This window comes from Electrophorus electricus, chromosome 15, assembly GCF_013358815.1.
Source record: "Electrophorus electricus isolate fEleEle1 chromosome 15, fEleEle1.pri, whole genome shotgun sequence".
NCBI lineage: Eukaryota > Metazoa > Chordata > Actinopteri > Gymnotiformes > Gymnotidae > Electrophorus > Electrophorus electricus.
In genome coordinates this window covers 4,725,643-4,741,564 of record NC_049549.1, presented here as the reverse complement: position 1 = coordinate 4,741,564, position 15,922 = coordinate 4,725,643, and the positions used below count along the sequence as shown (strand labels likewise).

General features: G+C 45.4%; 1 protein-coding gene across 4 annotated transcripts in view; it reads left to right on the top strand.

The window, feature by feature from the left end:
* nphs1 (NPHS1 adhesion molecule, nephrin) overlaps window positions 1-13,379 on the top strand; it is a 65,179-nt gene extending 51,800 nt beyond the window's left edge. Inside the window, exons 19-31 of one of the 4 annotated variants that reach the window (XM_035534429.1) lie at window positions 283-445; window positions 730-886; window positions 2,637-2,788; window positions 3,861-3,972; window positions 4,161-4,342; window positions 6,013-6,069; window positions 6,724-6,822; window positions 7,576-7,621; window positions 8,065-8,197; window positions 8,696-8,774; window positions 8,992-9,128; window positions 9,337-9,486; window positions 13,263-13,379. In XM_035534429.1, coding sequence (XP_035390322.1) covers window positions 283-445; window positions 730-886; window positions 2,637-2,788; window positions 3,861-3,972; window positions 4,161-4,342; window positions 6,013-6,069; window positions 6,724-6,822; window positions 7,576-7,621; window positions 8,065-8,197; window positions 8,696-8,774; window positions 8,992-9,128; window positions 9,337-9,453 — 1,434 coding nt within the window. In that variant the 3' untranslated portion in view covers window positions 9,454-9,486; window positions 13,263-13,379. Of the gene's footprint in view, window positions 1-282; window positions 446-729; window positions 887-2,636; window positions 2,789-3,860; window positions 3,973-4,160; window positions 4,343-6,012; window positions 6,070-6,723; window positions 6,823-7,575; window positions 7,622-8,064; window positions 8,198-8,695; window positions 8,775-8,991; window positions 9,129-9,336; window positions 10,916-11,390; window positions 11,920-13,262 lie in introns of those variants that run through there. The other 3 variants (XM_035534428.1, XM_027028192.2, XR_004776912.1) reach the window with 3 other exon arrangements.
* The last annotated feature ends 2,543 nt before the right edge of the window (window positions 13,380-15,922 follow it).

The following is a 15,922-nucleotide window of genomic DNA, read 5'->3' as shown; positions in this document are numbered from 1 at the left end:
CTGGCTATGTTTAAAGACCTTAGGTAGTCAACCAAGGCTTTGCAATCAACTACTAACCTTGATCACTTTATTCAAGATTCATGGTAAATTCATATTAAACATATTATTGTGTTAAGTGGGTATCTTAAGTGGGTAGATTATGCATTAAAAGTGCTGTGTTTTACCTTTCTATTCATCGAATACAGGTGTAAATCCTCTGGAATAGGAGGTCCACTGTAAACTCATAGTCATCGTTTCACTATACTAGGTTTGTGTGTGTGTGTGTACGCTCTTCTTACTCAGGGTGATGGTGAGAAAGAGGAGCTGGGGGAGGAGAGTCAAGAGGAAGACACTGGCCTGCTGACTCTGTACAACGTGACCCGCGATCAAGCAGGCCCTTACCAGTGCACAGCGGACAACGGCATAGCACCACCTGGCAGCGTGGTGGGCAAGCTCATCGTGCGCTGTAAGTTGTGCATGCTTGGCAACACAGTACAGAACTACACAGGGCAAAACTATTTCAGTTTAGGCTAAGAATTTGCTGGTGAGGGCTGAAAGGAGCTTGCTGACTCAGTCATTTCTTCAGGTCGGGTAGATAAAATAATATGGCCTTCGATGCATTTCAACCAAATGATTGAATATAAAGGGAATTTGGCAACTTATTATCTCTAAAAGAGACACAAGGGGCCACTTGTGGAATAACTCGTTCTAGCATCATGGCAAAGCTCGCTCGGTTTCTTTTTGCTGCAGTTGCACCGGAGTTACAGAAGAGGGCGCAGTGGAGAAAGGTAGCAAGCAGAGGGGATGGCAGCACCAGCGCGGACCTGGTGTGTCAGGCTGAAGGTGTCCCGAGTGTGCAGTTCACCTGGGCAAAGAAGGGAGTACCGCTGGACTTCACCAACCCCAGGTATAGAGACACCGGCCTCATGCACACCATGCACATACACACCGCACTCGTCCGGTCTGCACATAAACACCATGCACATACACATATTACACACACATGCATCATACATTTCTATTATGACACGATATCCTAACCCTGCTACAGACAGGCTTAGAGCCAGGATCGAGTGCATGAGTGGACCCGAGAAGGCATATGTTGATGTAAGCTAAAATCATTATGTGCAAAATATGTGGAAACTAGCCTTCCTCTAACCTACAGAGTGCAGTTCAGCAATAAGACTACCACCTTAAACACAGCACTTCAAAAATAAAGAAGCTAAAAAAGTAAAAAAATCTCACCATTTTGAATTATCCATAAAAAAACATTTGCTTTACATTTACATATTTGCTGACAACACTGTTTAATGACCCTTGGTTTACATAGACTGTATTAAAATAAAGAACCATCACAATCGGCCAAAATTCAGAAGGGCAGGAACAGTGAAATAGCTGATTGATTAAATATTAGTTTAGGCTGATACGTGTTGAGTGAATAAATTGGATTTATACAATTTTTCAGTCTTACAAACTTTATCTTTTTTGGATTTTTTTTGGAACCGTCGTCCATTTGCTAACATTACTGAGTTACCTTTTAATAGACTGCGTACATAAATGTTAATTTCATATAGCAGAATAAGAAGCTCTACAATTTTTATCATTCACATCCATATTAAATCCCACTATCAACACTCATTTGAGGATGGCTTTGGAAGTTAACCATAACCGCACTTCAGTTACGGTGTATTCAGAGTTGATGGAGGTCGGTCACGGAAATTCTAACCGGCTGTTCTGGAACTGATAACTCTGAATATGCTGGGCAAAGTCAAGTCAGAGTTCAAGGTTATGTTTAAGGTTTGTTAAACCCACTTTCTGGAATACTACCCTCATCAAACAGTGGAGTTACGCATTAGACTTATTCATGCCTTTATTGTGGACTATTGCAACTCACTTCTGAATGGAATAAGTTGCATGGTCCAGAACACCACCACTGGTCTGGACCAACATCACAGCTGCAGACCAACATCATGGCTCCAGACCAACACCCGGGTCCAGAACAACACCACAGGTCCAGACCATCGCTTCTTCTAAACCCCATATTCCACCAGCACTTCATCAGCTTCACTGGCTTTGAGTGAAGCAAAACATTTGCTTCAGAATTCTTCTCTTCCCATATAAAGCACTTAATGACCTTGCTTCCTGCGATCTCTCTTCTCCACCCTCAGGTTCTCCACCCTGACTTTCCCCTTATCCCTCCATATCAACTGCAGATTCCGAGGCAGAGTCTTCTCTAGAGTTGCTTCACAACGCGGGGATTCTGAATTCCCTCACAGTTGGAAACACTGTCTGTTTTCCCAGGTCTTCCAATTTACGCTTCCTGTAACCTTATGAACCCACAAATTGTTGTTGTTTGAGGAACCAATTGCACAGGATCTTTGAAATGCGCTAAAAAATTATGATTATTGTCATCGGAGAAACAGAAAACACAAGGAAACTTGTGTTACACCAAGGAAACTCACTGGAAAGGTGATATATCCTGTGTGTGCAGTAATGAAGCAATGATGATGAACAGGTGTGGGTACCCTTGGGACGTCCACTGTCGAGGAAGCACCCGTGACACTACTGAATATGATAATGTCAGTGTGACGCAAGAGTCTCTACTGCTCTTTGTGTGTGTGCTGTGTGTGCGTGTGTATGTGTGTGCGGGCATGTAGGTACAGGGTGCGGAAAGCAAAAGAGGGTGCTGTCCACACCAGCACGCTGACTGTGGTGAACGTAAGCGCAGCGCTGGACTACGCTGTCTTCACCTGCACAGCTCGCAACAGCCAGGGGGAGGACACGCTGGACATACAGCTCCTCAGCACCAGTACACGCACGCACGCACACACACGCACGCACACACACACACACAGAGGTGAGGCATGGAACGTGCAGTTTTGTAGGTTTGTTTTCTCCGGCTGAAAAGTCATTGAGACATTAATTATTCAGGTGAGGTAATCAACCTCTACTCTTTTTTAATACGCCTCAGCTTACTCTCCAATTTAGGGAGCAGAGGTTATATCCTCCTTCCCCTTCTCTCTCTCTCTCTCTCTCTCTCACTTTCACTTTCTCTTCCCTTTCTCATTTAGACCACTCCACTATTTTCAATTTTCCTCCTCTAATTGTATCAGCTTCTCCTCCTCCCCTCTCTCGCGCTCCATTTTTTAATTTTCTTTCAGTCTTCCTTTTCTCTCTTTCTTCCCTTCTTCCCCTCTATCTATCAGGGAGACTCACCCCTCCCCCCACCCCCCACCCCCAGCAGAGTTCTCTGCACTCAGGCAGCCACATTTAATGTTTACCATAAAAACCATGAAATACAATCCAATATTCGCCTTGCCCCCTCTATTTTTACTGCCATGAATATTTATAATTAATCTGACACGGTGATAATAAATCTTATATGCTTCTTATCATCAGATGGCCGAGGAGAAAAATAGCACAGGTTTCGCCGTGTGCTTTCTTTGGGTTTCGGAGTAGGGAGGAGGAGGCGGTAATGACCCCTCTGCCCCACTGTTCTGAGAGTTCTAGCAGATAATTACTATTTACTCGACCGCGTGTAATGAGTTAGAGCACTTCTTCATCTCTGACTCTCCCGTTCTCTCTCGCTCGCTCTCCCTTTGGTTTCCTTCACTCTGCGTCACCGAAACGCACACTTTTCTGCTCCCTATAAAGACATATCCCACCGCTACTCATCAGACGCGTCGCAGGTGAATTTAATTAACACCTGTTTATGCAGACTCGGGAAAGACACGACTAGCATGTCAAACCTTACATTTTCCTGTGGCGGGAGCTGGTGATCGCATCCTGCGCTAAGCAACTCTCTCAACCTGGGAGCTATGGTAATGCTCCGTGCGATGCAGCATGCTTGTCATCATCGCCATCATCTCTCTCTCTCTCAGGCTACCCGGACCCACCTTCTGTGCTGAAGCTGCTCGGCGTCGCCCCCACCTCTGTCACACTGGAGTGGATGCCTGGCTTTGATGGAGGCCTCACCCAGAACTTCCGTGTCAGGTGAGTGGGGAGAACATAAAGAACGCAAGGCCCAAATGTAAAATACACCCGAGAAACCTCCATACGCTGCGCGGACCCACAGTCCTCTCACGCTAGATAAGCTTTTGTGTGATTACAATCCATGCTGCGTTGTGTTTACGGAAATATTCTTGCATTTAGTAAATCGTGTGGCCTATAATCTTTGACAGGTATCGATGGGCGGCGTCTGCGAGTTATCAGTACGTGGACGTCTTTCCTCCGAGAGCCACTGTCTTCACGGTTAAGGGCCTGATCCCGTCCACTACATACGGCTTTTCGGTCAACGCCTTGAACTCCGTGGGAGAGAGCAGCTATGCAGACAATGGCGCAGTACTGAATGTCACCACCATGGGTCAGTATGGAGCTTTTCCACGTAAGCTACTTGTGCATTGTGTCATGTAAACAGTTGTCTCTTTGACCACGATTTCGCCTTCCTTGTGTGTTTTTGCAAAACTTGTTTTACTACCCACTCCAGGTCAGCTCACTTGTTTGATAGGTGGTTGAATATTCATTCATTAATTCAGTCATTCATGCTTCCATTCGTTGTTTATTTATTTATTTGCGCACCACAGTTGTTTATTTTTTTTATGTGACAATCAGCAAAGGTAAATAAACTAATTTGAGTTAGAATTAAATGCAAGGTTATAGTTGATGTTAGTTACGTCTAACCGAAGTCTGAACGTCATGAGACAAAGGGCTAGTCAGAAAACAAAGACTCAAATAATGAACACGTGGATTACTGTTGGCACTCCCAGGACCTAGGAGTGGTACTGCAGTGTGGATCCTCCTGTTCTAACGGCCAAGGGATTAAAATGTAAAAACACGTGAGATATGCATACATTTCCACAAACGCTCAGTGAATTAGCCGAGACACCATAGGCACACATACAAGCACGAGTGGGTCACGCCAAGGACAAGTCCCCGTCTGGCAGTGCCGTGAATCCCATCCGGCAGGGCCAAGAGTCCCGTCTGGCGCAGCTGGCGTAGCTGGCGTGGCCGGTCAGCCTCTGGAGGGGACAAGCCTCGTTGGAATAAACACTGAAATAGCGTCATTCCCTGCAGCATGCAGTCCTCGTTGTAGAAGCAAAACACTGCCGGAGAGACATTTGTCCCTTGACAGGAGGTCCGAGTACTTCGAATAACTCCTGTGTGTGCCCAGAGCTTAGCTCTGGCGCTGTTATGTTGACCTTGAGCTTGCTAGAGACACAAAAACAAAGCGTTAAGTAAATATCTCAGCTGAGGCAGAATTTGTGAAATGTTATGACGTTTAGAAGCAAACAGCAACCAAGGACTTTTGTTAATAAACTGACGGTTTATTAAGAAGTACTTAGTATTTACATTTCGAAAGAGCACCTGAATGTCTCGCAACAAAGCCCGACTGATGGTGCGCGAGTGGCTGCACACCTGCGCAATCGCATCGCCAGCCATCGCACTGCAGCGCACCACGGGCGCCTCACCGAACTATGTCGTTAGCACCGTCGCCCACGCTCTGCAGCAAAGTGTTAAATTATGATGTGTTGATTTTTTTGGCTTTTAAATTGAAAACTAAACAGCAGCAGCAAAAAAAAAAAAAAAAAAGGTTTTGCTGGGTTTTGTTGGAAATCACTTCACCACTTTGTGTTCCACTTCAGTCAAAAAACTGAGCAGATTTTTAAATTGTTTTCCCCTATAAAGCAAACACAAGATGTTTCAGCAGTTTCAGATGGACATGGCAGACTTTTAATTGATCATGATTTCATACTGAGCACGCTTTGGGTGGAATTTCACTGACAAAGTGACAAATGACAAAGTTTCCTTGTTGATTTAACAACAAAACCTCTCAATGCAACTCGTGAATGCTAATCTGCTACTGTGAGGACACGCTTCGTACAGATTCCAGTTTAAAAGCATCGCCGATCCTTTTTAACCATCAGAATTGGTCCTAATCAATGGTAATCCAGTGTGCTGTTCCAGACATTTGGGCTGGTGGTGTATGCTTCCTGTGACTTGACCGTGATTGTGGGTGCTGACTGTCCTCTGCAGATCCAGAGCCCGTGCCCAGCGAGCCGCAGCCCGGCCTCCACCTGGACCCGTCCAGAGGTGCTGTGCTCTCAATTCCATCCCCTCCACCTCCCCCCGGCAGCCTATTTGCATATTCATCAAGCGCCGAGCGGACCGGCCACCCGCCTTCTCTTACAGATCAATACCCCCTCCTCCATACGGCTAATTTGCGGAGGCTTTCTGATGCGCCGTGATGCAGCCAGCAAGGAATAAATTAGCTAGGATAGGATGGTGTCCCTGATGTAATCACGTGCAATCCTGCCCAGTCTGCTGGCCTCTAGCTTCCGGAAGGTTCACTAGGTGGCAGTCACTCATGGACAGTGCTAGGGCTATTGAGCACTTAAATGAGACACTGTACTAACCAGATACTGTATTTAAGGGTGTTACCGCAGGCTCTCCGTGTCTGTCGCCAGCCCGATTGCAGCACTGTTATGCTTCATCCGTGAGTGACAGGCTGGATTTCAGGCTTTTTGCCTTCAGAAGAATGCTCCAAAGGCACCCCGGTCTTTAACTTGCATGTTCATTGACGTGTGGCCCTGAATGAATGCATTTAAACGCAGCTGTCATAAAAGATTTTTTTAAAAATTAATCACGTGGACATTGTGTATATTTATGCTCGACTCGAGCGGTGGTCTGCAGGCTGTTCATACCAGTCCATAATGTAGGCTATTTCTACACCTTCCACTCTTCCAGTATATGTCATACCGATCCTGGTGGGCGGAGTCCTCCTGCTGCTCAACGCATTAGGCTTCTTTCTATTTGTCAGATGGAGGAAAGGGCGGAGTTTGAAAGGTACGGGAGGGAGGGGCTCTTTGGCATGTCGTTTGTTCCCCTTGGCGCCGTTAGACAGCATGTCCTTGACTGTTCTACTTACTACAGTGACACTATAGCACCCAGAAGAATCCTAATATGTCTGTCACTTTCAAATCCATCGCTCTCACTCGCTCACTCTCTCTCCTCACCCGGCTGCCACCTCTCCATCCCCCAGTAGCTGTCATTTTTGCTCGAACTTCTCCGCCTTATCTCACCCACGTTGCTTTCGTTCTCTCCCTTTCTTTCCGCCCCTGCGTCTCTCTTTTTCGCACTCATTTCCTGTAGCACCCCCCCCCCCCGGGCCCCCCTGCCGTTCCCTCAAACTGCCAGGTGCCTAACCCTCTCTGTCTCTGTCTCTCTCTCTCTCTCTCTCTCTCTCTCTCTCTCTCTCTCTCTCTCTCTCTCTCTCTCTCTCTCTCTCTCTCTCTCACTTTGTCTTTCCACTTTTCCACTTTATTTATGCACCCTCCATGCATCTTCTGTTTGAGTAAGTGTCCTTTTTGCACATTCGCTGGAGCCGCTTTGACGTAATGTGATTTGTGGGAATGAGGAATTGCTAATCGAAATGAGCACTCACCAGGCACCTACGCTTGCGCACTGTTTGCCTTATCGCCCTCATCTGACCGCCCAACTCGCCCCCCACCACCCCTTTTGGCGCTGTGTAATAACAGCGCTCGTCGCGTCGTCTCACCCCGATCTCACCCCGATCTCACCCCGCTTCCTCTCCTCCAGGGAGAGTGGGTGACGGTACGGAAGGGAAGAAAAACGAGCATGACGGGTGAGTCACATCAGTCTCGCCCCGTGAGTCAGTGCAGTGCTGCAGATACACCCCCCACAACCCCACCCTCCCCCCCCCACCCAACACGGAGAGAACAGAGACATGTCACCACCAGCGGCCCCGCGGTGTCTCCAAGGAGACCAAAAACTACTCTAAATTGTCAAAACTCATGTTGTGTGTTCAATTGGCTTAAATGCTAATCTCCATTACAACACGCTAGCTCTTTCAGAATGAGCTTGCCTTGTTGAAAAGCCATCCACGCTAATGCCTGACCCAACCCAACACTGATCTCCACAAAAAAAACAAAAACAAGGTTGCGTCAGGTCCGACTGGGCCAGAAGTCAAAGATGGGTCATGATCGGTTATGGTAAAACTTCGGCGAGTCGTCCTTTGGGGGTGAGCTGTAAATCTTCGTTTGCCTTACCGACCATCCGTGTGCGTAGGTCGACGACGAGCAACTCCAACCGCTACGAGAGTCAAGAGTGGACCAACATGTCAGCGCAGCGGACCCTGATCCTGGACGCGAGCTCCGAGCCGGACAGCAGCGGTACCAGCGTCTACGAGAGCTACGGAGGGGTGAGGAGGCGAGCAGAGGGGCGGAGCTAAGAGGGCGGGGAGGAAGGGGAAAGGGAGAAAACAAGTCAAATAGAACCAGTGAAAATAAAGCAGAGGGAAATGTATGGCCTGGATGTGACAAACTCCCACGATCCGCTGATCTGCAGTGATATCTGGGATTGGTTTCGCACCATTCGCTAGGGTCAATCCTTGTACTGGTTACTCTTGACTTATCCTGTAGTTTTTTGATTCATTAGAATGGAATCACTTGTTGAATTTGAAAAAAAAAAAAAAAAAAAGCACTGCCACAAATGATAGATTTGATTTCATAGCTGTGAGTCTCCTTCTCCAGAATAATTGTTCTGGCAAGTATACAAGTATGCTCTGTGTGGCTTGGTAATGCCACGACACTGGATAACATTAGGGTTCCCACATTTGTAGTCACCACCACAAAGAAAAGCCAAGAAGGATCACATGATGGAGAAATTACGGTATTGTTCTCTAACTGTCTTCCACCAGGAGAGTTGCCACTATTACTACCCAGCCGAGGCTTACCGGCCTACCCTGTACCCCCACTGTGAAGCCCCGGAGGAGCACAGTAAGTGCTCACATGGGAAGCTGCAGGGACGGAGTAGGGCTTATTTCACAAAGATGCAGTTCACCCTAACGTCAGCATAGTGAAGACTGGAAAACATTTATGAAACGGCCCTTAACTGTTTCTAGCCTGCTGACAGGCCGTTAGAGACGAGCGCAGCCAGCAAAATCTAGCGACACAACGCTCGGATGTTCCGCTGATGTTCATTCGTCCACCGCAGGCAACAGACGTGAGGCGAACCCCGTCGGCCACGAGTACGAGGAGGTGAGGGACTACCGGGACTTGCTGGGGGCTGCTCTATCCCCTTCTGCAGCCCCGCCTAATGTGGATCAGGCACCACCAGCTGCGTATCATGAGGTGAGCGTGATCCAGCGGTCCCCATCGGGGGACCACGCCAGTGTCAAGCGGTCACGTGACCGCAAACCCTCAGTTGTAGATGACCGAACCTGGTGTGCGTACTAACTGTGATTCAGTACTGCCGTGGTTAGCACGTTGTGGCGTGGTGCTGCTTCAAGAAGATCTCAAGAAGGTCTCCTTCTCTTGTTCCCCATGTTTTGTCCACCAGGGGAGGTGGCGCGTTGGATCTGATTTGGACCCAGCAAGGGCTGTGTATAATTCCATGGCTTACCGACGCAGAAGGGACTCTGACTTGCCCTTTGAACTGCGCGGCGAGCTGGTTTAAAAGACAGCGAAATGCCGAAAGCTTCTTTGAAAGGTCTGTAGTTACTTGGCGTTTGACATTGACCTTCTTTGTTTCAATTACTTATTTTTTATGTATCTCTATATCAGATTATCTTATAAATTGGATATATATGTTGTTTGTTTTTTTTACGTTGAGCTTTGATTTCTGCTTTTGATTTACATGCTTGAGGTAAGGCTCAAAAGGTATATCACAATACTTTCATGGATTTTAATGACAACACTTTATCGTGATGTTCATGCCAAGGACAAAAACAATATAATACAAGCTTCATCTATTGTTGGCTGAGAATAGACTGTTTTGGTTATATTGCAATATTACATTATGATAACTAAATGCATACTGTGATAGTGGCACATCTTTTGGTTTATAGCCCAGCTATAATTTCAAGGCACTTGCTTTTATGCTATGGCACCATTGTGGACTTTTCTTTAAATAATCCCTGTCAGCAAAGCCAAGTACTGCAAGTATTAACATGAACGCACTTCCAGAAGTGGACACAAGAGGGCACCATGCTTTGTTTTTCCTATGTTGACAAACAAGAGGGGTTTTTTGTTGTTGTTATTATTATTCATGTTTTTTTTCCCCCAGTTATTGTTGTGTGATAGTTAAGGGTGGGAGTGATTTTACAATCTTATTGTTATTTGGGCAAGCTCCTTCACCTTTATGTTTGTAGAGGAAAGGATCTGATGTCAGAAACATGCGAGAGGTGAGGTCTCTCTTGCCAAACATATGGCTCGTTGAAGTAAACAATGCAGCCATTACTGGACAAGGTGGATGTTGGGTTTTTTTGGGGGGTATGTCCTCTTTTTAGGTATCCTTTCTAACAAGAGGTTACATAATATATAGGAAGAAAATAAAATGTGTGCTTTCTTTTGGAAAACAGCTTCGAATACATGCTGAAAAGGGCAACCGTTTCGGTAGCTCAATGGCACCCTGAACAGAAAACATCATAGATGTAGTCAAAAAGATGGCGACGGAGTCAGCGCCTCGCCGTGGATCAGGGGCTGGCCGATCGCCGTTTAAGCCCTGTGCCTGTGCTCCTGTCCTGGCAGGTGTCAGTGTTAACATTAATGGGCTTTTGTCACCGAACGCCGAAAAGTACAGAAACATCCCGATGCACCGTTCGATCCAGTGTGCACGCGGTAGTTTCACAAAAAGGAACGCAGAGGCACCGTGATTAATTGCTGTTATTAGTCCACAGTTTGTTCTTGATAATAGACGCTAAAACATTTAGTCCACTCCATCATTCTGATTGCAACAGCACCGGTAATTGTACCGGTTTGACTGGTCACGCTTCTTGAAAAGATTTTGTAGATATAAGGAGGTATGATGAAAAATATTACGTACTGATCTTCATCCAGTGCCTGTGAATGATTTATGGTATTTTCTAAAACACACAATCTCCAAAGTAACCAGAAATAAACAGTGATATTTTATTTCATACTTTTGGCTGATATTCATCTTTTATCTTTATTCCAAAGAACTTGAGAGCATACACCCACGTGCACACACACATACCCAAATTAAATAAATATATGAGACTAGCACACACTAGTTATACTGTATTATTACTGTATAATGCAGCACTGAGCACTAGCACAGACAAGTGCCATGGCCAAAACTGAGATAAAATTAAATGAAGAAGTTAAATGATAGGGATTATAGGCAGGAGAGAAATGCTCCGGAAGAAAAACTTCCCATCTCCTCTCTCCCATCCTCTCTCCACGTCCCCTACAGGCATCTGAACTCGGCTGAGCCTGTGAACCACCCCCCCCCCACCCATCGCCCCCAAAAGAGGTTCTCCTCACCTTCTCCTCCCTTTTTCTCTCCTCCCCTCTTTGTTCGCCTCCTCTCCTCCCCTTTCCTCTCCTCTGTTTCCCCTTCTCTTCGTCTCGTCTCCTCTCCTTTCCCATCAGGCCCTTGTCCATCTGAGTGGTCCTCAAACTGCCACAAGTGAGTGTCATAGCAGAAGAATAGAGACCCCCGCACACCAACCTCAAAGCGCTCCACCCTCCACGGCCAAGTCTTGTGCCAGTGTTTCCTGGCAAAGGGTAAAACTTGACTCGTTTAAAGCTTGCTACTTGTCCCTAATCGACTGTGGCATTGTGCCGTCGAGGCCGGAGCGGCACGGCATCCAGGCCCCTAATCCCGTTCCTTTAAAGATTTGGACTCGGCGCGTGTTTGGAGAGACACCAGCAGTGATTTAGTTTGAGCTCCTAAGAGACATTTTACCTTAAGAACCTTCTCCTTCTCGCTTCCTAACGATTCTTCTGAGGCAGATTTCCCAGGGTGTCTGCAGGGGACGCTCAGGTTCAGAAGACATATTAGCCAGATACACAGACAAGCATCGCTGGATTAATTTGTGATATGTTTATGAAAATAAAAATAAACAGTGTTAATTACTCTCAGCATTGAGACGGTAATTAGGAAAATCTGGAAGTTGAGGTAAAAAGGACCACTACTGACATTTCTGTGGCCTACTTTTCTGTACAGTTCATTATTATTGTTTCTTCTCTGTTTTAAAGAAAGCTTAAAGCCAAATTCAGCCAAATGTTTTCTTTGCTTGATCCCAAGGGTGTGTTGTTCTTTTCTACTGTTTCCAAATTACAAGTGGGGTGTTTTTTTGTTGTTATTGTTTTTTTAAGTAACATCTTCTCTTAAGTGTTCTTTACACGAGTTTCAACACTGAATATGAATAGTGGAATATGCATGCTTTTATATCAGCAGTCCAAATCAGGATGGAGAGGTCAGCCAAAGACAGAAGGCCCATTGTATAGTGACTGTTGTACAGGAAGTACACTGCCTATAGTTAAATGCTTGATAACACCATGTGTCCTGAAGACAATGGACAGTAAAATGATGCATGTCCGTTTAGGTCAGACCACTAGGAGTCATGTGCCTCAAGAATGCACATGCATATCCCTGCACACACACACACGGTGCATGCTCCTCTTCAATGCAGAATATTTCTCATGCCAATGGAAGACCACGGTAAATGGACTCGGTTATGTTTTGTGTGGAGTAATAAAGACTGCTCATTCAAGTCTCTCATGAAAATATGGTAGTTGGAGCTTGATCTATTTTAAGGCTGAGGTCCTCCAGGAAAATTACACATCACACGCTGTGGGGTGATTCTTATTAAGTGAGCAAATTGCCAACTACGGCAGTGCAGAAGACTATCTCTGTCATTAAATTAGGAAGAAAATTGCTGTCGATAATTCTGTCAATATTAACACGCTGCACTGAATCCTGAGTTTTTACTGGAAAGCACAGTGAGAGATGAAATATTACTGAAGCATGCTTACTGCAGCCTATCAACTGGTATTCCCTGAGATGTTGTCAGCCTGGTTTTTTTTTTTTTCTGCCTTTTTGTATCACATCAAAACGAATCGTGTCCCATGTTAACGAAAACAACACAGATGGGAAATAAGACCTGGTCTAATGCAGGCACTTCAGTAAGGTGCCACGAGTAGATAACACAAGTGCAAACGTGAGAAAAGCAGAAAAGTCACGATTTGATTTGACGCACGGCGGATCCGCCGCCACACTGCGACTACAGCGTTTTAGCTCCAGGCTTTGTCTGGTTTTGAGTGAAGAGAGCAACCCTTTTTGAGGGTACTATGGCTCAGAGATAAAATGCTGCTCACACAGTGGCATAATGTACACATTTTTAAGTTTGGTCTTTCCAAATGGGCTGAATATTAGAAATGAATGGATTATAATTAGCTTCTATCTGGATAATTCTGACAGTGTTTCTAATTTACACCTTCCATTATTCAATCTTTCAGACAGCCTGGTGTTCATTATGCACTACTGAGTGACTGTTGGTTCATGCGGCAGCGTGATGGACGGAATGCAGTTGGAGTCATGTTTACACCCGGTGTGCCATCGAGTGCTTTGAGATGGGATAATGTGTCAAGCTAACTGGCTGACAGCTTTATTCATACCATCAGGCCTGGTTCTGTGTCCTTCTTGACATCGTTTTCCAAGATGCATAGGGAACGAGGTTTTTGTTTTGTTTTGTTTTTACATAAACCAGGTCGAGGTCAAGTAATGCAGTAGATTGGTTAAAAGATCATCAAAACATCTTAGTGAGAATGTTTTAAGTGAATATACACAAATGTCAATACAGATTTTTATTTAACAGCAACATCCCACTCAAGAACAAAATGTTCTTACAAAAGACTTTGACTGCAGGATGAGACATTACAAACACATGGAGGTTAATATTAGATGAGGATTTGTCCAATAAGAGTCGGAAATTGAACGGTACAATGGACCTGTTTAAATATTGATGGTTTATAATGGACTTTGTGGCCAAGTGCATGATTACAGTCTCAGCAAATGCACTGAACGTGAGGTAATTGGGCCGTGAACTTATCAGTATTTTCAGAACCTTATTATGTCAGCATTTTCGTCTTTTTAGACAACTAATAATTTTAGTAACATTTATAATTATTAATCATTTTTATTTATTACCTTTGTTATCATCATTATGAGTAGTTGGAGTACTACTTATTGTTATTCTTATTTGTCGTTTGTTTATGTGAAATCTGTGTAACTCAAATACCCCCTAATATCTCTGCTGCAAGTGAAAATGCTGAGATAGCTTGATTAGTCTCGACAGCTCTCGCCTACGTGATTTCCATCAGCGATGTTTACCTTGCATTCAGATTCATGCTGAAGCCTAATTAAACCTAGTATACCCTCTGCCGAGGAAGAAAGCAGCAAACCGTCTCCATTTGCTCCTCCTCCCAGGATGGGAGCTTTGTAAAAAAGATCCCCTACAGGGATGCTGCTTGTCCGGATCGTGCTGTTTCCTGGAAGTCGATTCTATGCTCTGATTGGTAGGGAAGGGGTAAGTGACTACAGGAGGAGACCTAAATCAAGGGGTGTTCTACTTTCGTCACTTTTTCGCAGCCGTTGTTCTGCACAGTTCTGCTGTGGCACGGACAAACATCATTTTAATGGCCATTTTTCAAAAGGTGCCACGATAAACAATATCATGTACACTTAAATAAAGAAAGGGGGGGGGGGGGGGAAGCATGTTAGCAGGGATTTTTGTGTAACAGCGAAGCCCCTGGGTGACAAATCATGGTTGATTTCATCCCCCAAGGACTTGGAGCCATAAATCGGACATGGAACATACCTTTCCCAAAGTGTCACGTGTGTGTGTGTGTGTGTGTGTGTATGTGTGTATATAAAGTTGCTTAGAAAGACTGGAGCCTTGGTCCCCCTTTCATAGTTTGTTGTGTTGTGTGTTCATTGATTTTTTTTATTGTTATTATTAAGCAACATCAGCAGAAACGATCCAGTGTCTTGACTTATAAGTGATGGAGGGCAGTAGAGTATATGGAAAAGGAAATAAACAGACAACATCATGTAAACATGAGTAGGGATTTACAAGTACATTTATAAGTGTTTGTTTACGTTTCTGTGTGCGCCTACATGTGCATGTAAACACATATGCAAGAAGTCTAAGGCCTTATGGTCTGGCCAGGAGAGTCTCGGTTTACGAAGCCAGCACTGGCATGAGAATGTCTTTCTGGCACAGTTCAGAGAACGCATGTCGAGCTGTGCCCTCTTCTTGAAAATGACAATATGGCAGCCTTAAACATAAGCTGCTACAGAGAGTGTATACAGTGCTTGGGCTCCAGACGAAGCTCCCAGCCCGTACCCTCATGCAACCCATGTCCTTCCTGAAGAGCAACCCTGGGGGAGGCTTGCAGGGGGGGTTGACTTGGCAGGACCTCACCCACTGGCAGCCTCGGATGGATGGGATGGCGGATTTGGACCAGGATGACAGGGTAACGTATGATTGTATGAAGCGCTCAAAGCTGCAGCAAGGCAAGCCCGAGGCTGATGGTTCAGTTTGGGCCAGCTAACATCACACAATAACATTTGGGCACAGTTAGACTTGCAGAGTGCTTGGGCGGTTCTCAAGAATCTTCAAACTCCAGAATTCCAAAGGGCTCTTGAGTCTGAAAGAAATACTGTTTGCCCTTGAAGTCTGCCTGTCTTTGAATTGGAAAAAAAAGGCATGCAGTTGACCATGCAAACCTGCACTCTTTTGAAAAGGGAGCGGGAATCTGTGGATGGCCGGGGGTCAGTGGCGGGAACATGAGTTCCAGAACCACCCCCAACTCCACTCGCAGGACTGCCTTGCCTTTGTGCAGCTCTGAATGTCACCCAGTGTGTTGTGGCAGACACTGGGAAAGTGGCATATTTCAGCGTGTGTTTTGTGTAATGTGCGACACAATGCTGCCCATACAGCAGGAGACAGACAACTATTGGTTGGGTTGTTTTTCATAATCCCATTGTTGATTGCATTACTAAAATTTCACATGATGTGTAACGAGCTAAACGTGCCCAGTTTGCAGAGGCAGATGTTTTGACGTCTCCATTGCTAGTCACGGGGCACCGAGATGTTTTGATATTCAGGAAAATT